The sequence below is a fragment of the Mus caroli genome, unplaced genomic scaffold (assembly GCF_978045245.1).
Source record: "Mus caroli unplaced genomic scaffold, Mus_caroli_1 scaffold_3, whole genome shotgun sequence".
Classification (NCBI taxonomy): Eukaryota; Metazoa; Chordata; class Mammalia; order Rodentia; family Muridae; genus Mus; species Mus caroli.
Genome location: NW_028227258.1, coordinates 99,817,684 through 99,844,160, shown reverse-complemented (window position 1 = coordinate 99,844,160; position 26,477 = coordinate 99,817,684). Strand labels below are relative to the sequence as shown.

The window sequence follows — 26,477 nt, the reverse complement described above, 5'->3', positions numbered from 1 at the left end:
TCTGTAACAGCTTGCCTATAGATATAGCTTCAGTTTTGCACATGAGGATGTAGCCTCTGAACTGTTAAAATAACTTATCTGAGGATGTGTAATTAACAGGGGTGAACATTACATCATTAACAGAGATTCTGAAATTAGATTAGAATACTTGGAAATGTAAATTCTGTAGAATTTTTCCTCAGTGTCTTTCCTCCCAATAGTTATAGAAATATTTGGAGGGAAAGACAGCAATTGTGTTGTGGTATCAGCATATTTAATTGTATTTTCAGTTTGTGCTATTAGGAATAGCACATTTGATAAACTATAGGATACATCACAAAGAAATGTGAAGCTGGATGCTGAAGGGCTTTGGGATGACTAAGCATCAGGGGCCTGTTAGGGGCTTTCCTAACCTTTTGCCACTAATGAACAGATACAATTTTGTTCCACTTGCTAGAGGATGCTGCTGGCAGCTAGAGGCAGGTACTGGTTCTCAGCCAGTGCTGAGAGGCAATAAAAAGTGCACTGGCTGAGGCACTGTGGTACACAACCTACTCAAACTATTTTTTAGCAAAGTTTCATATGCAGGGATCTCACTTAGGGAAGAGAAGTTCACATGATGAGATTTGTGAAGAGAAAGTACCAAGTAGCCTATTATCCAGACCAAGAGCCCTTCCAATAGAGCTGATGGTCAGAACCACTCGTACAGAAGAATGAGAAGACGTACAGGATATACCTACAGCTCAGAGAAGCTGTGTGTGTCAGGGAGTAGCTACAAAATGTGGCATAAGCACAGGAAGTAAGTCATTGGATGTACCACTTGGTAAAGACTACCCTTTTAAATTTACAATCCAGAAATCTAGGTAGACGACTATTATTAAGCATTAATTATTTGGCAAAAACATTCTATTTGTGCTGGTGGGGGGAAAACTGGCAGAAATCACACATAAGATAATGATTTTAGCTTGAAAACTCTTCACTCTCTATGGAAATGCTCCTAGTTAATGTTTAGAGCCCCATAATAAATGGATTTATGACCAATGGTGAGCTATAAAGATAAATGTATCATGAGAAGACAATACATTAGAGCTTTTTAACTGATTTTGCTGCCTATTGTTTACCTTATTTTTTCAATGATATCTTCCAAAAGATATTCCACAACTGGAAAAGTAAACCCGGGTATATGTATCATTGGACAGTTACCTAAAATGGAAGACAAGATAGACCCATGACTTTATAGACAACATTCAAAATTAAAATTCAATACACTGTAAGCCAGCAAAATACATAACCTAAGAAACAGTTCCACACTACTTCTCTATCTGACTTCTGTCTTTCCCTCCAAATATTTCTATAACTATTGGGAGGAAAGACACTGAGGAAAAATTCTACAGAATTTACATTTCCAAGTATTCTAATCTAATTTCAGAATCTCTGTTAATGATGTAATGTTCACCCCTGTTAATTACACATCCTCAGATAAGTTATTTTAACAGTTCAGAGGCTGCATCCTCATGTGCAAAACTGAAGCTATATCTATAGGCAAGCTGTTACAGAAATGGTGAATAGAGACAGCTAACTACTACCTGGACTAAGTGGACACAGATGTTATCATTAGCAAACTGTCAGCTTAGCCTGTAACAGTACATCAATGCTACAGAAGACTCATTGTGTACGTAAAAAAGGGTAGAACAATTCAGTCCTGAGGTTTGATTCATTGATGTCAGCTCTTTGTCTGACAGCACCAAGAAACGGGTTATTGGGAGAGAAGTGATGCTACTACCACTTAAAAAGCAGGCTCAGTCATCTAGGAAACTAGAATACAGAGGTAAGATATAATAAATTAGTAAACATTCAATTTTATTATACCTAGTATTATGCAGATGTTTTTGTTTTAAAGTTAAACTTTTTGGCTTTTGATACCTCTTCTAACATACCAAACTTTACTCACCAAAATATTCTGAAAATTTCTCAGCATTCAAAGTTGCACTCATCAATATTACTTTGAGATCAGATCGAAAATGGAGAAGATCTTTAATAACAGTCATTAAAACATCCGACTGTAGATTCCTTTCATGAATTTCATCAAGTACAATATGACTAACACTGGACAAACGTCTAGAAGACAAGTGTGAAATTTACATTTTAGTATAAAATTGAAAACAACCATTATTAACAACACAGTCCTGTTTAATAGTTACATCTTTGGCTGGACAGTGGTGGCACATGTTTTTAATCCCAGCACTCAGGAGGCAGAGGTAGGCAGAACTCTGAGTTCAATGTCAGCCTGATGGTCTACAGAGGGAAACCTGTCTCCGGAAAAAAAAAAGAAAGAAAAACAAAACAAAACAAAAAAATAGAAAACAAAACCAACCAATCAAACAAACAAAAAATTGCGTGTTTGGATATCTATGTAGCGCTTGTTTCTATAACTGTGGGGGATGAGGAGGAAGAGTCTCATGTAGACAGGGCTGGACTGGGTTCCTGATCCCACCTACCTTCATCTCTCAAGTGCTGGGGTTGCAAACATAAGCTACCCTACTCAGTTCATTGCTAGTATTTTATCTCTTCACTGAAACATACTCACGAGTCTGACTGGAGCCACTGAAGAATGATTCCTGTTGTGCAGTATAAGATAGAACCTTGTTTCCTTGGCAACCGACTGTGAATATAAGACACAATTTATTGATTCTTGGTGTAGTTTTCTTAAAAAGTTGAGTTCCAAAGAAGTTTGATAAGAAATCTTTCTAAGTAATTTTTATTTATAAAACCATTTACCACAATAATAGAAAATACTAGCCTTAAGATTACTTTGATACTAAGATTATTTCTTTTGACATGTATAACCTTTAACATTCAAAGACTGAATGAATTTATGGGCCTAAACTTCTGGTTTGGTAAACAGAATTCTAATTCTGCTCCTTTAAATGGATCAAGCAACTTGAACTCCAGGAAAGGATCAAGGATCAAAGAAGTTTATTAAAGATTGATAATGAAGCCTGTCTTGAACGACCCCCCAAAACAAACAAACAAAAAAAGGTTTATAATGGCTAATGATGCAAATATTAATAATGTCTATCAAAGGGTAGATTAAGTAGTATCAAAATGTACAAGACAGCAGTTCATTTGACAGAAATAATGATCCACTAAATGGATCTACTAATGCTACTAAAATATTATTTCTAATCTTCCTTACTGTTAAAAGCACATTTTTAAAAATGGTACCTATTTGATTCAAAGATGAAGTTATGGTAACATGCCAACTAATATTAAAACTGCTTTAAAAAATAATTCTAGGGGAACTCATTTTGTAGCCAATCCATGCAGGGGACTATTCTTTACTTCTCAATAAGCCCTGCTGGCTTGTCTTTCAAAAACTTATGCAAGGGTATGCTGAGATGCCTGACTAGCGTCAAGCCTATGAACCTAGTTTAATCCCCAAGAATCATGTGGTAAAGAGAACTGACTCCTGCAATTTGTCCCCTTATTCATCCCCCCACCTCCCTCCTTCTGTAGTATATACACACATGTGCACATACAAATAAATATAATTTAATACATGTAAAGTATATATCAATGTTAATAAGAACCAACATAAAAGAGGAGGACGAAAATCTGATTCAAAGCTGCACTAACATCTATGTATATACGATGAATGACCTGAAATGAACACTGTTTACCTTTGGAGACGAATCTGGTATCCAGTACTATTACCATTGCCACAAGACTCTGCCCTTTCTGTGGCCACTCTCTCAGCAACCTTTAAATAAAACACAGTTGTATTAAAAAGCAAATTCCTGTAGATAAATGTACTTAACTGTCATGAAAATCTGGGGCTGTTAAAAAAGTAGTTGCCCTTCAGATGAGTTTAGAAACTAGAGATACTAAAGTCTGAGATACCTGAAACCGTGGTGCTCTGAGCATGACACACTACCAGCTTCTTTTGCTTATTTCTCATTTATCTTTATAAAGACCCTCAAGTCCAAGCTCTCATGGTATTACTATTTTCAAACATCTTTTATGAGATTCTCTCATTAACTATTTTCTGTTTTACTCGTCTACAATAGTTGGGAGACGATAGTCCAAACAAAAACTATAATTTGAAAATAAGTACATATTGATAATTTCTAATTTACTCTATTTATTGTTCTTTTTTATTTGTAATAGAGACTGATAACTCCTAGTCTTTGGTCAGTTGTTTTCAAAACTAATGGCTATCAAATACAAAATGGGAAATGAAATTTAATTATAATCATTGCTAACTTGTATCACTTCTGCAATTCTGGACTGACATTATCTATGCTAAATCACTCAGCCTAAGCTTCCTCAGAAGAGCTTCATTAAAACTCACTTTGTACTGGCTGCTCTTCCAGAGGTCCTGAGTTCAATTACCTGCAACCACATCGTGGCCCATAATCATCTATAATGAGATCTGATGCTCTCTTCTAGCATGGAGGCATACATGCAGAAAAGAATGCTTTAAAAAAAAAAAAAACCTCACCGCCTATAGAAATACAGCTTCAAATGGAAACTACAGCTTCCCATTGTCACTAGTATTCATGTACCCATGTACTCAGACACTGAAGGCACTGAAGGAGTAAGCCTAGTGGCAGAAGTTAAAGCATTGCATGGAGAAGACTGTGAATCAATTCTATAAACATTTGTTGACTTTCATTTTTTTAGATTTGTACTGGAATTACTTTAACTTGAGTTTGCAAGTATTCAAGAGAAATCTCTACTTTTTTTGTATTTATTATCAAATATTTGCCTTTTTTTGTATTTATTATCAAATATTTGCCAATTAAGCACTTGCTCTCATAGGGACAAATCTAAAGCCTAATAAAGAATCACTGCAAACCTTAAAAACCAGTTACGCTCAATTAAAGTTACTCAAAGGGCAAAGAATGTTCACAAGTTAGAGCCTACTTACTGAAATGGCACTAATTCTTCTTGGCTGAGTACACACTATTCTGCAGGCAGACCCTTTTCCTCTTTCGATGTAGTTATCCAAGATGAACTGCGTAACCTGAGTGGTTTTGCCACAACCAGTTTCACCACTTATTACTGTCACCTGATGGTTATTGATTAGATTTACCAGCTCCTAGTTCAAAAGAGAACACGAGTGAAGAACAGCACATATTGACTCAAGTCTGAAAAAGTATTTAAGATTCTATTCAGAAAAGTAAATCAGGTATCTAGGTAACTCTTAGAGGAAATAACTATTTTAACATTTTCGATACACACTAATATTCTTCATACTAACAATTTGCTACTTAAATAAAACCATCACGTTACTTCAAGAATGTTATATATTTTAATATAAAACTTATATTTAAATTATAACTATCTATTCTAGCAACGTGTATCATGAGAACAAGTTTCCAGTTTAAACAACACAGCTGGTAAACGTTTGTTCCTCAAAACCCATGGCTTCTGCATTTGCAGAACTAAAGCTTTTGAAGAAGCAATTATAACTACACTGAACGTGTCAAAATTTCCTTAACAATACAGTGCATAATTATATAGCATTTACACATATTATTAGAGACATTAAATCATCAAGAGATGACTTAAATTATATAGAAGAACACATGTAGCTTATAGGAAAATAAGATACCATTTCATATAAAGTACTTGAACATCTGAGGGGATGCAGGTTTATTCTGCAGTCCTATATTTCAAAGGGCCCAGAACAAATCCCCACAGATACACGAAGGGACTATGTTCAGAAGTGGACCATAACTCATTCACTCAACGGGTTCTGGATGCCAGTACAATGGCAGGCACAGACTCTGACCTCAAGAGTTTATGTTGGACTAGAAGGGGAGCAGACAGAGATGGCAAGTGGTAATAAGTGCTATGAAAATCAAAGAAGAAAAAATAAATAAATTGGACTGGAAGGGCAGAGCCAGAGAAAGAACTATGTTCTTGTTTGCAAGCCTGTGTGATGAAATTCAACCAGTCCATTATAACACTATTCTTGGCAGTACCTCAATTGTAACTCAAGAGCTTGGTTTTGCATGAAGAGCAACATAATCTTCCAGATATACATATGAATATTCTACTTTTTAAACTCCAAAGATTTTGAACAAAAAACTAGAAAACTACTTCATAATTTTTTTTTTTTTTTGGTTCTTTTTTACCTTTCAAGAGCACCAAAGCATGCAGTTAACTTCTCTATGGAAGAAGGCTCACCAAGTTGTATTTCTTGTCAATGAAGGTTTTTTTTTTCTTTTTTTAAAAATGTAGTTAACTTTTGTGCAAATCAAATTAAACAGTAGAAAGAATGTTTTACCTTCTGCATTCCATATGAAGGCAGCTTTTTTCTGAAACGCTGAAATTAAAATAAAAAATCATTCTCAGAATAAACATATCTTATCTAAATATAATAGAGCAAGAGTATTTTCCTCTTTTATAGTGCATTTGTGAAATACCATGACTTAACCAGAATTACAGGACCAGAAGTACATTCTTCAAGGTTAGAAGGAAAACGCTGCCCACCTACTCCTACTTCTATTCTGTGTGGTCACCACAGACTACTTCTATGTCATTCTTTTCCCTACTCACCCATAAACCATTTCCTAATGCAACAGGCACCAGAACAGAGCCAATGATGATTTCTGGGCAAGTGCCTTTAACTTAAAGAAGAAATTTAGTACTTCATTTCAGGACTGTAAATTTCTGGGCACCAAAGCCGGTATAACTTCATCAGGTTTGCCACAGATCTCACTGATAATCATTTTTATATACAAGCAATAATTTTTGACACAGATAGCTTTTTGTCAGATATACAGCTTGGCAGATAACAAACAGAATAACAAAAAGAGCAAATTATTTGACTGATGTTAACAACTTCTTGTGAATTTTAGAAATAATTCTGGAACTCTATACCCATATACTAAGTAGTACTAGAATTTATACTAATTAGATAAAATCTTCAGCAGCATAGAACATGAGATAGTTTGAACATCTTTCTTATTAAAAAACAAAAATAACTCTTAATTTAAAAACTAATATTCAGAATAAAAATTAAGAACAATTCTAGCTAATCCAGGATATTATTACCACACTTATGGTAAGGTTTTTGGTTTTTTTCCCCCAGTAACACAAACAAGACAGTCATTGTGATGAATTAAAGTGAGCCTTCATACAAATTTCTTTTATGACTTTTAAATTATTTCATAATATCAAAAAATGTTAATATATATCATCAAATACAGCCATCTTAATGTATAAGCTATTATTTTTATTGTTGCTTTTCAAATTATAATACACATTCCCTTTTTGTAAATGAGGTTCTGGTTCAGTTAGAGACCCTGTCTCAGAAATTAAGGTAGAAGATACCCAACATCCAACATCAACATCTGTTCTCTGTAAGTACACACCCATCTCTCCCCCGTCTCAACACACACACACTCACACAAATATATGCATGCCCAGGAGAAAGGGGAGAGGGAGAAATACTATGTATTACCAAGAGGATTAAACTGCATTTTAGGGGTAAAGGTTGAAAGATGGCTCAGCCATTAAGAAAAGGTCCTGGTCCTCCAGAGGACCTGACCTGAATTCAGTTTCAAGCACCCAGGTTGTTGACTGCCTACCACCTGTCACTCTGGCTCAAGAGAATACAATGCCCTCTTTTGCCTCCATGGGCACCTGCACTCACAAGCTCAGTAACCACCCCCACCTCTGCCCACTGCTGCTGCCAGAACACCTCCCTCTTCTCTCTGAAATAATAAACAGACACTTACAGCTGAAACAAGAACAGGTACGGTATGTTAGCATTAGGAAAGCCAATAGGCAGATCACTAGGGCTTGGGACCAGCCAACCTAGCTTACTTGCTGAGCTCCAGAAGAGTGGGAGACCAGTTCTCAAAAAGCCCAAGGAGGGGCCAGACATGGTGATACTTCTTTAATCTGAACACTGGAGAGGAAGAAACAAGCAGACTTCTGGGAGTTCAAGGCTAGGCAGAGGTACAGAGACTCTGTCTCAACAACAGAACATCCAAGGTGGGTGATTTCTAAGGACTGATACTTCTGGCTTCCACATGCACATACCCACACTCACGCCAACAAAAAATTGAATTGTAAATATGCCTAAATTTTAATAGAAATGAAGCATTTATCAGTGACTGGGAAAAAGGAAGATCTCTCTCTTTTTTTTTTTTAAATGCTAGACCATCTACCCATCTGAATTTTGTGCAAAGAGACAGTAGCCAACTCTTCATAACATAAAAGTTCTCCCAGTCTAAAGATTCTAAATTAACTGACCTCATTAAGTCTCACTCACCAGTGTCCAAATATAATTTGTACAAATATAATTTGTACCCTGGTCAATTTCAGCTAATCTACAAGAGAAAATTCAACCTTGATCAAACTGACCAATAGGTTAAACCTTTCTCAAAGATTCAATAGTGTGCCTGCTCAAAAGTAGCACTAGATATTTACAAGTTACGGACTCCAGAAAACCAGATATTCCCCTAAATATGTATTTCTGCACATTTGAAGACTCTATCACATCTAATATCTAAAACACACAGAAAGTATACAATTTTACATTTTAACTGCAGGGGGACTTCAAGACAGGTAGTTCTTGGGTAATTCATAAAACTTTAGTCCTTGATGCAGCAGCATACTGAAATGTTGGTAAACACAAAATGAATCACCTAGCTTTTGAAATTTTTAATTTTATCATCTGTTAAGAGAAAGGAAGCCTGAACTGGAAGAAACGTCATAATTCTGACAATTTACCCGTCTGAACTCATGAATCCTCACGAAACTCGACTAGAAAACTGTTCCCAATGACATTAGCAAGCATCTGCCTGGCAGTAAGATACACTATATAGGCTGTATGGACTTTCCAGTCTACATTTCTCTACAACAAAGAAAGTCTTCCCACGGAGGAGTCTTGATTTTAGGATCTCATTCATCTAGATTGAACAGTTCTTCAACCACAAACCCACTTCTTTTAAGGGAAGGACAAGAATGAGTGATTTTCTACCATTTGCTTCACATTACCTGCATCTCTATATATCGAGGGTCAGTTTTTTTCCTTTGTAAATCTTCCAGTAAATGTTGATCTAAGCTTAGGTTTGGCTCATTTTCTTGCAATAAATACTCAGAATCTCGGTCAATATATGATTTGTCTGTGATCCTAAATGTCTTTTTTTCTTGGTTCAGCAATTTCTTTTCCTGGTTGTCAAGTTTCTTCTCTGAGTTTATTTTTTTCTCTGAAGAAACTTCAGTACCATACCTATAACCACAAAATCGAGAGAGACAAAAAATTAGAAGAAGAGCTGATCAGGACTTGGAACAAATCCATCATTCTTTAAATACTTCAAAATCTCCAACACCGAAAACACTACAGTGCACTCACGAAATATGCTTAGATTCCTATACTGCATTCAAACTTTTCTGTCCTTTTAAATGTATATTATCAGGTAATTTATTCCCTGAGAACTTTAAGAAATTAAAATCCACACAATAGTCACTCATTTCTTGCAGTCATTTCAGCTGTTTTGCTTTTCCTGATTTTCAAGGAATTGGTTTATTTTAGCTCTGTTGCTGTCTGCTGCCCTTTGGTGAGATGTAAATGGTAAGCTGCATTACACAGCCCCCAAACACTTTAATAAGGTTTTCCAACCTTCTGAAACAGCAGCAATTTAACTTGATGGAGACTTGCCCCATGGAAGAATGTTGGAAAGAGAAGATGACAGGTAAAGAGTACAAATACCAATATCTTACACAGAATACCCACTCCTGACAGTTAGGGAACATGCTATTGAAAAGTTTTCTTTCTTAGTGCTGGGTGAGACGGTACACACCCTTAATCCCAGGACTCGGGAGAAAGAGACAAGCAATCTCTGAATTCAAGACCACCCTGGTCTACAACAGAGTTATTTCTAAGACAACCAAGACTACACAGAGAAATCCTTTCTCAAAAAAATAAAATCATTATTATTTTCTTCAAATCTATTTGCTCAACACTAAAAAGGATTTCAGAAGACTAAATTCAATTAATGAAGAGAATGAGGAGAGTAATTTTGGGGTGTTTTTTGTTTTTGTTATTGTTGTTTTGTGGTGTTTTGTTTTGTTTTGTTTAGATTTATTATTTATTTGTAAGTACACTGTAGCTGTCTTCAGACACCTCGGAAGAGGGCATCAGATCTTATTATAGATGGTTGTGAGCTACCATGTGGTTGCTGGTATTTGAACTCCGGACCTTTGGAAGAGCAGTCAGTGTTCTTAACTGCTGAGCTATCTCTCCAGCCCCTGTTTTGTGTTTTTTGTTTAGGAAATGTCACAACACCTTTGTTTTACTCTTTGCTACTCTTTATGAGATTTTTTATTTTACCCATGATCCTCAGGAGCAAACCAGGATATCTGCGCTTCTGAATCTTTATCAGTCTTAGCTTGGACTGAATTCAGCAGCTGCACAATTTGCTCTTCTCGACGTTCATCCATGTGCACTACAGCTCTCTATTTTGTAAAAAAGAAAAAGTATCTGTTAATACACACAGACATGCATAAAATGACTTTATATTTAAGATGAAAATATACTAATTCTAATTTGCTAGAGGCAAAGTATTGTATGTTCAACATATGTACAAGTAAATCATACTTAACCATGCTTGCGCTCTAGCCTAATCTCCCTTCCTAGGTAAAATTCATGGCAACATTTGTGTGTCTTGCTAGGCCTTTTAGCCTGTCATGTGTTTACAAAATCTGTTCTACAGATGACTGGCAGTAGAGCTTTCTTGTCTCTTCCTATCACTTTGGTCTCTTTAGATTCCACCTCCAAATGCTTACAAATGTCCAATAATCAAAACTCAAGTACTCTAAACAGATCTTGAAAAGTGTATAAATACCATTATGCTGTGAACAGCATGCAGTCTTATTTAAACAATGGCAAAGCCAATAAATACAGATGTTTCTTTAAAATATTAACAAAAATAAACCATGTGACAAAAAAGCTGAAAATTAGAAATAATATTTTGATGGTAAATGACTGACAGTTGTTATACTTCCGTATAGTAAATAAATTTTGATGGCTGATTTCATAAGGAACTGTTCGGTATTCACAGAGATGGCTAATGCAGTAGCTGCTTCAGGTGATAAAAATAAAGAAAATATCAGAACTTGCAAAGACAGTTTTTAGAGGCTATAGAAATTCTAAACATGCAGGAATGAAATGAAATGCCAATGCAAATAAGAACAAACGTCAAACGTAATTTTTTGAAGACTTTCATTTTATATAGGAAGTTTAACAAAATATTCTTCCAAAATTATGAGCCTACAAACCTCAACTTCTTTATAATCCACACTTAATAATGTGCACATGAATTCACTGGCAATGGGAAATCAAGAGTGGTCAAAATATGAGCCTATTAGATTAAAGAACTTGAGAAGGAAAAAGTCCACATATTAATTGAAAGATAAAATAGTTTAAAAAGAGAATAAAGAAACCTTAGGAATTATGGATTATTTAAGTGGAACTTAGGGAGACGGTATATGGACTGTGCTTTTATGTCCATGTGATAGTCAAGGTTAAAAGAGGGCCTTTTTAAGTCAATTAAAGCAATGATGAGATTTTTCTAATTGTACTAATCATTAACAGAAATCTGAATCTCCACAGATTTTGTAGAGAAGCTATGCCCATCCTATAATGGTGGACCCTCTCACAATATCTGGCACTCCAGGCCCAAACAGAAAATCAGCAGTCGTCAATGCCCAACCTCTCCACCAAGCATACAGAGTGAAATCATCCCTGCCGTTTCCCCAGGCCTAAAGCTATGTTCTAGTTTTCAGCACCACCAGCAAACCTACTGGCAAGTGCTCCATTTCCTCGTCTCCAGAATTCGACTGCCTGCCACTATCAATTTCCATGCCCTTCTCCCCACCTCTGGGTATTCCACCCTTGAATTTTCTCCCCAGTCATCTCTGCCTCTAATTATGTGTTGCTGCCCACTTTACAGCTGGAATGACCTACAGGCCGAGTAATGCTGGCATCATCTGGAAGTCTGTTAGGGAAGTAGACTCTCTGGCTCTGTCCCAGTCATTTACTTTAACTAGGTGCCAGGTGAATCCTATGCATATTCAAGTTGGAGAAACAAGACAGGTCTACTTCAGAACTAGGCCATTCTTTTCATTATGTACCCCCATTTCAATAGTATCCACAGGCCCTTGCAATGAATGCCAAATGCTAAATCTAGTGAAGATGTTTCTAGGTCATCGGCTCTCAAAGACTCCTTAACGTCAAACGACCCTTTCACAGGAGTCTCGTAAGACCACTGGAAAACACAGAAATTTACATTACACTTATAATAAGAGCAAAAAAACAATTACAAAACAGCAACCAAATAAATTTAAGGCATGTGTGTGTGTGGGGGGGGGGGGGGGGCACCAAAGCATGAGGAACTGTATTAAAAGGTCACAGAATTAGATAGGTTGAGAATCTCTGCTCATCCAAAAGCCCTCACTTGTATGCCCAATAGTGTCTAACTCTCTGTATCTTTTAAGATCCTTTCATTTGAATAGAAAGCCCATATCCTCCTATTTAGTAACATAGCATTCTGTCTATGGCCCTTAGCACACATTATCTCTATAAATTAGGTACTATAATAGTAAGTTTGCCATACACATATATGGAAAGAACTATGAGGACCCACTGGAGTATTTTCATCTGCAAGCATGAGGCTTGTTTTAATGTAAAAGCTATGGAAATTCTAGGATAAAATCTTACCAAGCCAAAAGTGCTGAAAAGAATTATACCAATTGAAAAACATGTTTAAAGATAATTCAAAGACTCATTTTAGAGAGGGAAATGGTAAAAAAAAAAAAAAAAAAAAAAAAGTAATAAGGAGCAGAAATCATGAATGTTAACCAGTCTATGATTACATAGAGCTTGAGCTTGGAAAGCTTGAGCTGGGAAAGATCAACCCAAGGAGGGTATGTTACAGCCAGATCACGTGGTTCCCAGGCAACACCAACGAGAGGCAGAAGCTGCATGGCTTCAATGAACAAGTTGGGAAGTAAAGAATAAAACGAGCTAAAGACCACTTAAGGAATCTTAAAACCTCTTAAGGTTTTAAGAGACCACAATGGGACTGGGGTGGGCAGCTATAATTCAAAGAACAGTTAAGAGGTCTGACCCATAGTTGCTGCAGAGATAAGCAAGAAAACAGAGCAAACAGACTTCCCAAAATGAAAGAGAAAAATCAATGTTCACTTCCACATGGCAGGTGAATAAACAACACTGACATTTGCTAAAGCGGAAGTTTGGGGATGGGACTGGGATTAAGGGGTCAACTAATAAAAAAAGCCTAGCCCCGAGGTGTGCACATATGAAATCCCAGCACTGGTAATGAAAAGAGGACTAGGAGTACAAGGTCAGCCTGCACTATGTAGCATCAATATCCAGGGCACAAGTTATGTGTGTCCGGTGTACATCTGGAAAGATAACTTCCGCTTATTTAACTTATTTGTTTAGGTATTTCTTCCCCCCTATTAGAATGCAAAGGACTTTAGCATTCAAAAAAGCATGTATGAAACAGTGTCCAAACACTTAAAGATTCTGCGCAATGATGGAGTTATTTAGACCAGGTCACTCAAAAACCATTATGTTTGCTGGGTTGGTGGTGCACACCTTTAATCTCGGAGGTAGGTGGATCTCTGTGTGTTCACAGCCAACCTGGTTTACAGAGCAGATTCAGAACAGCCAAGGCTACACAAACTCTGTCTCAGGGAAAACAAAACAAAACAGACAACAAAAACACGATGCTTCCTATACTACAGGTCTTCAAGATACAAACCAAACTGACAATTTCCTGATGAAGTTAGCCAAATACTTCTCTACAGCGTCTTCCTTTCAATACGTCTTAAAGAGGTGCTGCTAGTCAACAGAAAATTCAGAACAGAAAGGGAGAAGAAAAAAAAAAAAAAAAGACCAGCATATGACTCACTTTAATGCTAATACTATTACCTAAACTACTTTTTTTTTTCTCCAAGATCTACACACTTAAGACAGTGTTTTAATGCTTTTGTTGGCTGCTTCAGGGAAAGAACTTAAAAGTGACAGTAAGAATTCTAAATGATGACATCCCCTAATAAGAGTCGGCTTCGGCTAGAGTATGAATTTAGCATTCACCCTCAGTTCAGTTCTCACGTCCGTAAACAGAGCATGCATCGGCTGCAGCAGTGATGGCTTGGGATGGAGGCGCAACCCATCGGGTGACCCGTTACCCGGGGCTCGACAGAGGTTGCATCGAGCTCGAGCAAACGCCAGGGAGAGCAAACGCGTCCTGACGAGACCTCCATACCTCCTGCCTCTCAGCCTCCTTGTTCTTCTGCGTCTGCTTCTTGGCGTACCACAGGCCGATCTCGCGACCCTTAAGATGTGCGGGATGCCTGCCCCGGCCGCCGCGGCCCCCTCCGCCGCCGCCCGAGCCCCGGCTCCCTCCGCCGCCGCCGCTGGAGCCCTGGCCGGAGCCCCGAGGGCCCCCGTCGCGGCCCCAGCTCTGATGATAGTCGTAGCTCATTGTCCGAGCCGACTAGCAGCTCTTGCCAAAATTCAACCGCTGAAAATGGCGTCCGGGCCCGGAAGCGGGCGCACATTCCCCTCTGCTTTGCTTCCGGCGCCCAGCGCGAGAGGGCGGGCCGTTGAGTGTCACAAGCAGACATTTCCGGTGACGTCACGGACGGCGCCAGTTGTGTGAGCCGCGGTGCGCGTTTTGGCCAGAAGCTTAGCTCCGGGGTGGGCGTCCTTGGGATGGCGGGGAATTTAAACTAGCCTGAGAAAATGTGGAAATTTGAGTGAATTTTAATTACTTTGTTAAAACCTAGAATTTATTTGCAAAGCCATGGATAGCAAGTACATACCCAACAAAACCATCGACCATTGTGTACTCTGTCCTCAAAGACCAAAGAAGTTGGTATTTCTTAGAAAACGCCTGGCACCTCTTTCAGTCAAATAAGTATACGCACCCAAATACCTTCTTTAAAGACTCTCTAATACTAGGCTTGGAGAGACGGCTCAGCCGTTAAGAGCACTGACTGCTACTCCTAGAAGTCGTGAGTTCAATTCCTAGCAACCACATGGTGGCTCACAACCATCCATAATTAAATCCCATACCCTCTTTTGGTGTGTCTGAAAACAGCTACAGGAAACTCATATACATAAAATAAATAAATCTTAAAAAGAAAAAAAAAAACTTTAATCCTGGAACTTGGGTGTCAGCTCAATTGATAAGAGTGCTTGCCTGGCATGATTTCAATCCCAAACAGTATAAACCATGTTGTGGTGCAGATATGCAATCTCAGCAAACAGCAGATGGAAGAAGAGGAATCAGAATGTGACCCTTGACTGTATAATGAGTTTGAGGCCATCATAGGTTACTTGTATCTGATCTGGCGGTTCCTCAGAAAATTAGAAATAGTTCTACCTGAAGAACCAACTATACCACTCTTGTGAATATATGAGAAGATGTCCTACCATACCACAAGGACATGTGCTCCATTATGTTCATACCAGCGTTATATGTAATTGCCAGAAGCTGGAAACAACCCAGATGTCCCTCAACCAAAGAATGGATACAGAAAATGTGGTTCATTTACTTAATGGAATACTATTCAGCTATTAAAAATGAGGACATCATGAATTTTGCATGCAAATGAATGGAACAAAAAAAATATCCTGATCATTGAAGTAATCCAGACCCAAAAGGACATGCATGGTACATACTCAATGATAAGTGGATATTAACTAAAAAGTATAGAAAACCTAGGATACAATCCACAGAACTTAAAATTTAACAAGCAGAAAGGCTCAAATGAGGATGCTTCAATCCCACTTAGAAGGGGGAAGAAAATAATCATGGGAGGCAGAGGGAGATGGAGGGAGCTGAATGGGACGGGGGAGGGGAAAATGAAACAGGGTAAAGTATTGGGTGGGTGAGCAGGAGAGAAACCCAGAGGGCCAGGAGAATGAATGGAAATAAGCAGCCAAGGGGATGGGAGGGGTGCGGGGGTCTCTAGAAAGTACTAGAGACCCGGGAGGTGAGAGACTCCCAGGACTCAATGTGGGTGACCTTAGCCAAAATACCCAAAAGTGGGAAGAGGGAACTTAAAGAGACTACTACCTCCAGTAGATAGACAGGGTCTCAAGAAGAGGGACTGGGTTACTAACCCACAGTTAAATTTTCTGACCCAGATTTGTTCCTGTCTAAAGGAACTGCAGGGAGAAAAATGGGTAAGAGACTGAAGGAAAGTCAGTCCAATGACCGGCCCAACTTGGGCTCCAAGCAACAAGGCCTGACACTATTCCTGATCTATGATATGCTTACAGACAGGAGCCTGGCATGATTATCTTCTGAGAGGCCCTACCAGCAGTGAACTGAGACAGACACAGATACTTACACCCAACCATTGGACTGAAGTTGAGGACCCCTGTGGTTGAATTAGAAGAAGGACTGAAGAAGCTGAAGAGAGGATGACCCCATAGGAAGAACAGCAGTCTCAACTAACTTGGACCCCAGGGAGCTCCCAGAGACTGAGCCATCAACCAGGAGCATACACGGGCCAAGCACAGGCCCCTGGCACATATATAGCAGAGGTCTGCCTGGTTTGGCTTCAGTGAGAATTGTGCTTAATCCTCCAGAGACTTGAGACCCCAGGGATGCGGGTAGTCTTGAGGGGACTGTCCTCTTGGAGGCAAGGGGAAGGAGGAATGGGATGAAGAACTGTGGGAGAGGGGAAGCAGGAGGGGAGGCAATGACTGGAATGTAAATAAATAATAAAAAAAAACTTTACTTACTATCTTATCTAATAGCATAAAATAGGCATCTGTTCCAGAATTCAAGGCAGGACACTTGAGAAATTTAAAGCACAGTTTAGGATTCACACACTGATTTGAAGCCAGGTGCTGATTATTAACAAGACTAGTCAGTGCCTTGTGCCACCTGTTATAAAGCAGTTGAGTGATTGAACCACTTGGTTTTAATTTTCACCAAAGGTTTTTATTTAGACATCTGATTTAAAGGTGATGGAGATGCTTGGCCAACAACAAAAGCAAAAGCTACCAAAAACGGCAGATAGGAGGGTTTTTGTTGTTGTTGTTTGGTTTTTCTGTGACAGGGTTTCTCTGTGTAGCCCTAGCTGTCCTGGAACTCACTCTGTAGACCAGGCTGGCCTTGAACTCAGAAATCCACCTGCCTCTGCCTCCCAAGTGCTGGGATCAAAGGTGTGCGCCACCACTGCCCGGCCAGATAGGAGTTTTTAAGTGCTTGGTGTTTGTTTGTTTTGTAGAGGAAAATAAAGGTATGTGTATGGATATTGCTATCATGCCAGGAAGTGATCCAAATTAATCCACTGTGACCTAAAAGTGTTTTGATTAAATGCATCTGAATTTTTGAAATCTTTTATTATGTAAAGGCAGACAGAGCCTCCCCAAAATTTTTTATTCTAATCTTGCTAGGAGAGTCAGAGAAGACTGGATCTTCACTGGAGACTAGAAGTTAGCACCATGCCTACAAAACGTCCACATCTTCTGTCTATTCCAAGGATGTCCTCATCATCTCCATTTTCTCCATAGATGTCCTCCTTCTTCTCCCTTACCTTGCTCACTTAAAATTGTGAGTATGCAATCCTGTCTTCTGTCTTTACTTCCATAGTTTTGGCTATTTGGTGGTCAATTATAGACCCAAACAGTTAAGTACAAAACCCCCAGTGAATTCCTATGTTTAAATTGTATGCTGTTCTACTTAGTGGGATGAAATTCCATGACTGATCCTCTGTGTTCTGAGTGGCACCTGAATTATCCCTTTGTCCATTTTATCTATGTTCTGTTGGCCCCAGTTTCCTAATCTGAAGTTGTAACCCCATCTGAGGTCATGTAACTGAATGTCAGTGCTAAGAAATTTTTGGCAACAAAGTAAGCTTTCTGAACAAGCAATTAATTCAAAACCATGCATGTTAATTAAGGCAAGGTGTTTTTGTTACACCAGCCAGTGTTCCACTGCAGTTTTGATTTGCAGTATCAACATGCATACAATGTGATGTGCATGCAGTCACTGTGCAGTGCTTGCAAACATTATCTAAAACACCTTGTGTTCAGATTTTTGCCTTGTGCCACCTATTATAAAGTAATAAGGTGATTGAACAACTTGGTTTTAATTTTCACCAAAGGTATGCTATAAGCTTCAGTGTTCTTAAAAATACATAAAAAGAATACAGCTATTATAGAGAAATAATGGTTTAGCTATGGAAAACCAACACTTGCTATTTTCATAACTTAACATTTAGTACTAAATTTTTATATCTTTAGACTATAATATGTTAGAATATTTGATTTTTAGAATTTCTGTTTGAATTGCTGATCTGAGTTTTATTTTTAAAATTATTGAATGGTTTTGCCTTGGGATGGCATAGAATTCCCAACAATTTTGGAAATAAGCCTAAATATAGTTATTCCATTTTGTATTTATGTGAAATGTTGTTTATAAAGTCAACATATTGGCAACTCTGGAAAACACTGAAAATGCTATATGATCTGCGTGAAGATTTAATTATTTGTGTAAAAATAAACCAACACATCATTCACATTAGTACACGAATTTGCTTTTGTCTTTAATAAATGGTAAACATATCATGTATTACAAAGAACTGACTGTTTTGTTTGATTTTCTTGAGACAATGTTTCACATAGCTCAGCCTCATCTGGATCTTGGCACAAATGGAGAATGCAGTTAAACTCTTGATCCTCCTGCCCTCCCCTCCCATGTGTTAAAATCACCCGTGTGAGTCACCACTCCCAAATCAAGGGATTTTTTTAAAAATATTTATTTATTTATTTAATGCATATAAGTACACCACCATTGCTCTCTTCAGATGCACCAAAGAGGACTCCAGACCCCATTACTGATGGTTTTGAGCCACCATGTAGTTTCTAGGACTTGAACTCAGGACCTCTGGAAGAGTAGTTGGTGCTCTTAACCGCTGAGCCATCTCTCAAGCCCCGAGATTTTTTTTTTAATAATACATTTCTTTATTATTTCTTTGTGGTGTTCAATTTGTTTTCCTATGCTATATATCTACATACCTGTAGTGGCTATTCCTGTTTGTTAACTTGACTATATCTGGAATGAACTACAATCCAGAATTGGAAGGCTCACCAGTGATCCTAATCTGGAGGCTGGGAGATAGAAGTTTCTGACCTGGATCTTGGTATAGAGATCTTAAGGCATAGTGGCTATGAATTCCAGGAAGTTAAGACAGGGATATCTCTGAGTTTAAGTTCCTCTGGGATTAAAGGTGTGGTGACACACTTTTAAACTGGGCTACACCTTCTGCTGGAGACCTACATAAGGACACTGGAAGAAGGAAGACCCTCTCTCTCCTTCGCCTGCTTGCCGTGTGGGACTGAGTAACTGATAGATCCTTGGACTAGCACAGCTGCTACCGACAGTTGTTGGGAGTTGGACTGCAGACTGTAAATCATCAATAACTTCCTTTACTATATATAGACTACCCATAAGTTCTGTGAATCTAAAGAACCCTGACCAATGCAATACCCAAAGTTACAAAAACAGTTTCTGGCCAGAAAAGAGTTTGGAGTGGAAAAGATTTAATAGACTGTGAATAGGGGCTTCCTGCCTTTTACTTTCCATCCCTTTAATTAATCAGATTAGGTATAGTGGCATTGCATTGCTTGTACACAAGTCATCATTATCTAACTTAGTAATAATGACTGTGCCGTGATCATTACCATAATAGTTATGGTAATAAGACATACCAAAAGGAAGGCTTGATGTGTTTAATTTAAATGAAAGGATTAAGGTCTTTGTTTTGATAATTAAAATTTTATGTTGAGGTTGCTGAAATACATGATGAAAGTTAATCTATTTGTAAAATTGTGAAGAAGGAAAAACAGTCATGTTAATTTTGCTCTTGTACTTCAAATTGTAGTGGCCACAGTACACAATAAGCTCTCTCTGTCTCTCTCTGTGTCTCTCTCTCTCTCTTTAAATTTGATAAGGATGCAATTAGGTGCACCTTTTATGTTGCTTACTCATTTTGTCAGTTTAATCTTCATGTCCTCAAATACTGAACAAAGAAGATGAAGGGTTTTTCTCCTTTTTAAAATTATAAAATGTTACAGAAAAAAAACCATAATTGGTAATAAGTCAAATTTGGTATCCAGACTAATGCAAGGAGAGAATGTGTCATGCTTTCAGCAGCCTATGCTACTATCTTTCTCCACAGTGTTTGGTGCCTACTTCCACAAACACCTACCTCTCCATCCTTCAGTCTACTCATAAATGGAATGTAGTAAAACTGAGACACACAGAATCCCAGAATGTAGTAGTAAAGGACACTACATAGTTTTTAGATGGTGTCAGAATATCCAACATGCTCCATAATCTTTAAATGAACATTCTGACCAATTTGCAGGTTTATATGAAGGCCCAGGAATGGGGGATTATTGTTAGCATTCTCCTTGAAAAACAGAGAACCCCTAAGTTTCTTCTCTCACACCATTATGAATGAAGTTTTATGATTAAGCCTTTCCTTCTATTTAAAATAAGGCTTTATGCAAAAGATCTGGGAGACTGTGACTGTACAAAATAGCCCCTGCATGAGTGTGCTTTATTTCCAAGAGTTGATGGCTCATAGCATATTTGGGATCATTAATGAAATTTATGCTAGTGAATCTTTGGCCATCAGAATCTGGTGGTTGTATTCAGCCAATTCAGCCTTGTTTTGGTGGCTCTTATTCCCTGTGAGCTTACTGGCAGAAATTTCACTTGTCTTCAGCTATATGGTTACATGGCTCCATTGCAGTAACCCCTAGCTACCTAGCAACACCTCTTGTCTCTTTATCTCCCGTGTACTATAGAGGAGCATATGCATCCTTTCTGAACTGTTCAAGAGTTGGGGAAAGTTTTGCAGTGTTGTAACAATTTGTACTGAGGAGTTTTATATCAACTTGATACAAGTTAGAGTCATTTTGGGAAGTGGGAACCCTATTTGAGAAAATGTCCTCTTCAGATTGGCCGGTGGTCTAACCTGTGAGTCGCTCCCTGATGCCATGCACTCCATGTCTTCAGTCTCCTAGAGCAAAGAGTTTAGAGACAGGGTAGTTGCCAGTTACATTATCATTATGCTGACCCATTATTAAGGACATTGATCTCTATATGAAAGCCCAGACCTGAGAAGGTCTTTTCTTTCACTTACAAATAATACATCTGACTTCTCTCTTGACAGTGCTGGACAAGCCAGACAGTAATACAGTGGTTTGTAATGAGAATGTTGGGGTCTTTTCATATCTAAGCTTGTTCACCAGAGGAACTAAAAGCTGGTATCTGTCATCAGAACTGCTGTGCAGTCATGGATACAGTTTGTTTCATGTTGAAATGTAGATTAAAATCAGCCAAGTACATTTGATGGTTATTGGGGCATGGGGAGTCACCTTTCTTTGTGGATGTAGTCACTGCTGTTGCCCATGCACCAATGAATGTCCCAACACCTATGTGCATATAAGTAGCAACAACTGGACTCAGTGGATTTTTATTTTTAATGAAGAAAACATGAAAGTGGGAGAAGGTGATGTATTGAGGAGGATCCAGGGGAATGGGATGTTGAAGTTGGAGGTGGTTGTGAATAAAATGTGATGTACACATGCACAAATTTTCAAAGAATTAATTATAAATTCTAAAAATAGAATGAAAATTAAAACAGGAAAATACATAAATACAATCAGCTAGGGGAAGAAGTGAGATCTAGGAAAACTTCCAAGTGTGGAATCTCTACTATGCTTTTCTCCTGTGGAGTCTCTGTCAGCATTCCTTTCTCGTGTGTGACAACATGTGCACGGGGAAAAGTTCATTTGAATGGTTGTTAGGGCTCCATCATAAGAATAGCAGAATTCAGTCCGATGGGCTCTTCAGATGATAGACACCAGTTTTTCCAGTTCTTCATTAAGTCAACCTGATATGAGAAGACCTAAAGTTCTCACTTCAAACCTCTTTATTGCCACTTGGCTTGTCCAGGGACCAGGGAGGCTTATCCAGCAGAGAGGGAGACAGTGGGACACAAGTAATAAAGGATACCTACACATTGTGTGAGTCTGTCTGATGAATTGTGAAAACTATCAGTAATGTAGAGACTCCTCTGAATATAAAGTTGGTGTCAGGAGCAGGGGAAGGGGAAGGGGCAACATTGTATGGGCTCTATTCACTAAATTTACATTTGGCTTAAATTCATGCAATATGTATATTTCTATCTATGTTTTGTTTTGCTTTTTACAACCTTAATCTCAACTACTTAGAATAGTTTGTAATATATAATAGTCATCTATTTTAAAGGATCAAAAAGTTGAAAGATGTGAAAGATTCAGAGAAGATCTGTTTTGAAATCTAGTGTCAGAATGTCTTATCAGAGGAGCTTCAAAATAATGTACAGCTAAGGTCCCCTTGTATTATGAGAAATACAGCATGCTTTTCTGCTTTTAAAATGAATTGCCTCTGTCAAGATCAGCTTTCAGAAGTATCAGAGATTATATAGTATGTGTTTAAATTATTCGATCTTTACAGGCACTGAATGTCTGCAGCTAGTAGAAGTCACCACCAGATGGCAACACTAACATTAAACCGGTTTTTATCTTTAGCTATCTTAGTTTATAGACAAAAGAGACAAGCTATGCAGAATTTACTGTTCATTAATAATGAGAATTTTATAACTGTATCTTACAAGGATAAGTGAAGACATTAGATATAATACACAATAGCAGGATACTCCCTGTGTCAAAAGAGGGTTTGTGATTAGAATCACTCTGAAGATTAATTAAAAATGAATAGGCATGTGTTACTAAACTTTCCCCTCCTTACAAGGATTTGGATGTGATCTTTATGCTTATGTGTGCCCCAGTTAGTTTTCTCTCATTTGTTCAGTACCAAGTGCTTCCATTTATTTTTTTAATGTAACTAATTTTGTGTGTATGGGTGTTTTGCCCACATGTATGATGCATGCAGAACTGGAAGAAGTCAAGAGCGTATCAGATCCCGTGGCACTGAATGTGTGGGTGCTGAGAATTCAACTGCAAAAGCAGGCAATGCTCTTAACCACTGAGCTGTCTCCTTAGCCCATGTGTTAAAGATTTTTAACATATTTCTCTTTTGTTTGTTTTATGTTTTCTTTTGTTTTGTTTGTTTTTGTTTGTTTTTTTCGAGACAGGGTTTCTCTGTATAGCCCTGGCTGTCCTGGAACTCATTTTGTAGACCAGGCTGGCCTCGAACTCAGAAATCTGCCTGCCTCTGCCTCCCAAGTGCTGGGATCAAAGGCATGCGCCTCCACTGCCTGAATATATTTCATATAAGTCTTTTAAGTTATATCTCAGATAATTAATGCCAGTGCTCTTTAATTTTGAAATTATATCAGTTGTAATGTATATCCATTGTATTCCCTAAGAACCAAGGGTAGTAAATGGGAATATACTTTATTTTTTTTTTTTTTTTACTTTTTGTTCTCCCAGCCTAGGCTTATGCAGTGAAAAGAAAATGGAGATAGTCAGAAAGCTGAACATTACTGTTTTCTAATCTCCCAAGCCTTGATTTCCATCTTCTCACTAAAGGCTCCATCCTGCTAAAAAGGATTTGCTTACATTCAAGTTGTTACCGCATTCTTTTAAAAAACTCCCTAATAGTCACAAATTGCATTTAAAACAGAAAACTAGACATCTAGATTTGCCAAAAATTATCTTTTACAAACATTATTAGAATGTTTGATTTGATCTTTCTTCCTTCCTTTCTTGCTTATTTCCTTTATTCCTCTCCCGTTTTCCTTCTTTCTTATTATTTTGGAGGCAGGGTCTTGTTAAGTTGCCTTGGCTGGCCTGGAAATTGCTCAGTAGACCAGACTGGCCTCTCACATGGGGGACTAAAGACTTGTGTCACCACACCCAGCTCAATTTTTCTTTTTCGTGGAGACTTTCTTCTTTAGAGGATCACATGTATACAAGGTTGGCTTCAAACTGTGTAGTAGAGACTAGCCTTGAACTCCTGGTGCACACTAGGAAAGACTACCAAGCAAGCTACATTCTAAGTTTTCTTTTATGAAGACATTTAATGTTTATGCTTAAAAAGATAGATTTGTTCAATTATCATGTGTTCAATAGATCTCAATTTTGGTGATTTTTTAAAGATCATACTTATTTGTTATGAGAATTTCTGTAACTTTAAATGCTTTTATAAACATCAATTACATTTTCTTAAATCTAGATAATGAGATAGTTATGACAGGTGGAAATATTCATTGAGATCATTTTATTAGATTTTTATTGTTCTTATAATTTTTAAAATTTGGTTTTAGTCAAGGTCTCACCTTCTATTCTTGATGGCCCGAAACTCACTGAGGAGCCCAGGTTTGCTCGAACTTGAATCGCTCCTCCTGTGCGTGCTTCCAAGTGCTGGAAATTTAGGCATGACGATAACATCTACCATTTATTTATCTACCTATGTTCTCTTTTGTTTATTTTGAGGTACTAATTTCAAAGTGTCTTTTCTTTATGACAAATACTCTCTGGAGAACAAAACAATCTAAAAGCTCATGTAAAGTAATTTTAAGAGATTTTGACTCAGTATAATGAAATAGAAATGAAACCAATCATATTTTTAAATATGATTCATTTAATCTGTAAACATCAGATGTGCCTGAACTGCAGGTATACACAATCTAAGAGCACATAAAACAATGACTTTTATAAACAAATATTTAGGCAACATATTTAATGTGTTTATAGAAATATTAGAAGAGAGTAATTTTAAAGGACCAGGACTTTTGAAATATACATTAGCTGTGTGCTGATCAGGTGTTTTGAGAAATTAATCTTTCCAAATATTCCTCACTGTTAGGGACATACATGTTGAGTTGTTTCATTGTTTGATATAATACATTGTTTTTAAAGAAAAAAAAATCCTTAAAGTTCTTAACCTAGAATAATATTTGAAGTAAAACTTTCTATGCATCCAGAACAGCAAAGCAAGTCTTTCCAATCTTCAGCACAGGAACGTTTTGTTAGACTTGGGTGGATGCGCGGGGGGGGGGGGGGGGGGGGGGGGGGGGGGGCGGGTTCCTCTGCTTTAGCCAGAAGCTTGTTGCCCTCGTGTAGTGCACCTCTCAGGGCTTAATGTGACAGGATTTCTCCCAATCTCCATTCAAAGAAAGACAAGCAGAACCACTTACTAAGCTGCGTGTATTTTATAACAACAAATGAAATAATCATAGACTAGGAATACACGTATTTCCAAAGTTCCACTTCGAAGCTAAGAACATACTTCCTAGACAACAGAAAGGTTAAAGCAGAAACTAGAATAAGCTCTTTTGGCCAGATACATATCCATATTCAAATACAACTCCGAATTTTGGTGTATTTCCCCCCCCTATGGCCAGAACATCTCTTTTCTCTTTTGCAGTAAAAAGCAGCCTGTGTAAAAAAACTCATGCATGAGAACAGTGTATTCATTAGACAAACAGGCAAAATATTATCAAACTAGGCCAAGATTGGGTTTAGAAAGATTTTAGAAATCAGACACAAAACTGGTCAGTTACCACAGTGTATGATCTTTAAGTAACACGTGAAATGCACTTTATGTGTGCACTATGGCAGGTCATCCCAACAAATAATAACTAGAAAACCAGGGAAGGCTATGAGAGCATATAACTAGAAGAAAGTGGGAAATTAGTCTCAGGATTATGGTTTGCAGTCTAAGGTCTGTTTTGCAGCAATTCTGGCCTCTACTAGTCTCAGCACTTCCTAATCACCCTTGCTTTCTGTCTCTCTTTTCCTGTAGGCTTTGTTTAACAACTGGATCTCTTCCTGGTAGCCATCCCGCTCTTCATGCTGCCGCCTGCTGTTCTGTCTGTGGGCCTCCACTGTGTCAGGGATAGAGATGTTAATATCACCATCAGGATCACTTGTGGGTAAGAAGAGCGAGTATGAGGCAGTTTCTCCTAAGTCGCAGGAGACAAATCTGTTTTCCTTCCGTGAGTAGCGCAGAGAAGGAGACCTGACTTTTGTGGAGGATTGGCTGATGTTGCTGATGATTGACACAGTGTCTAGAGCCTCATCGTTGTCACAAATTTCAAGAACTTCCAAGTGTATTTTTACACTGGTGTCCGCAAACGTGGAGGGAGACTCCTCTGAGTTCGGTTCATGGCCAACACTTTTAGATCGATAGACTTCTATTTTCTTAGAGGCTGGGGTTATCTTTTGCCCTTCTGCGCTGACCTCATAAGTAGAAAGAGAGAGGGTTTTCCCAGTAGGTGCTTGGAGAGACACAGTCCCCTGGAACGCGCATATGGGAATAGCCAGCCCACCACCACCGGAACGCTGTGGGAAAAAAAAAACAACAACAAACAAACAAACAAACAAAAAACAAAAAATAAAATGATTATAGTGTTGAAATCGAGTCTAAAGCGGAACTCGTAGAAATTTATTTTATGCAACA

At 38.1% G+C, this 26,477-nt stretch overlaps 2 protein-coding genes and 1 long non-coding RNA gene across 4 annotated transcripts in view; 1 reads left to right on the top strand and 2 right to left on the bottom strand.

Moving 5' to 3' along the window:
• The window catches only part of Dhx36 (DEAH-box helicase 36), a 37,487-nt gene extending 22,896 nt beyond the window's left edge, over positions 1-14,591 (bottom strand). For both annotated transcript variants that reach the window (XR_003836193.2, XM_021158337.3), the window contains exons 1-9: positions 14,298-14,591; positions 10,334-10,458; positions 8,998-9,232; positions 6,275-6,313; positions 4,910-5,080; positions 3,660-3,739; positions 2,567-2,641; positions 1,931-2,097; positions 1,101-1,182 (exon numbers count right to left, since the gene is read on the bottom strand). Coding sequence is in view for 1 of the 2 variants with exons in the window: in XM_021158337.3 (XP_021013996.1) it covers positions 1,101-1,182; positions 1,931-2,097; positions 2,567-2,641; positions 3,660-3,739; positions 4,910-5,080; positions 6,275-6,313; positions 8,998-9,232; positions 10,334-10,458; positions 14,298-14,516 (1,193 nt within the window). In the remaining variant the exon portion in view is untranslated. The remainder of the gene's footprint in view (positions 1-1,100; positions 1,183-1,930; positions 2,098-2,566; positions 2,642-3,659; positions 3,740-4,909; positions 5,081-6,274; positions 6,314-8,997; positions 9,233-10,333; positions 10,459-14,297) is intronic.
• Positions 14,592-14,675: 84 nt separating this feature from the next.
• On the top strand, positions 14,676-25,883 carry LOC110291723 (uncharacterized). The gene is made up of 3 exons (XR_002377601.2): positions 14,676-14,699; positions 17,450-17,606; positions 25,821-25,883. It is a non-coding gene; the product is annotated as an uncharacterized LOC110291723 (long non-coding RNA).
• Positions 25,784-26,477, bottom strand: part of Gpr149 (G protein-coupled receptor 149) — a 63,415-nt gene continuing 62,721 nt past the window's right edge. Inside the window, exon 4 of the mRNA XM_021158987.2 lies at positions 25,784-26,359. Within this exon, the coding sequence (XP_021014646.1) occupies positions 25,784-26,359 (576 nt within the window). The remainder of the gene's footprint in view (positions 26,360-26,477) is intronic.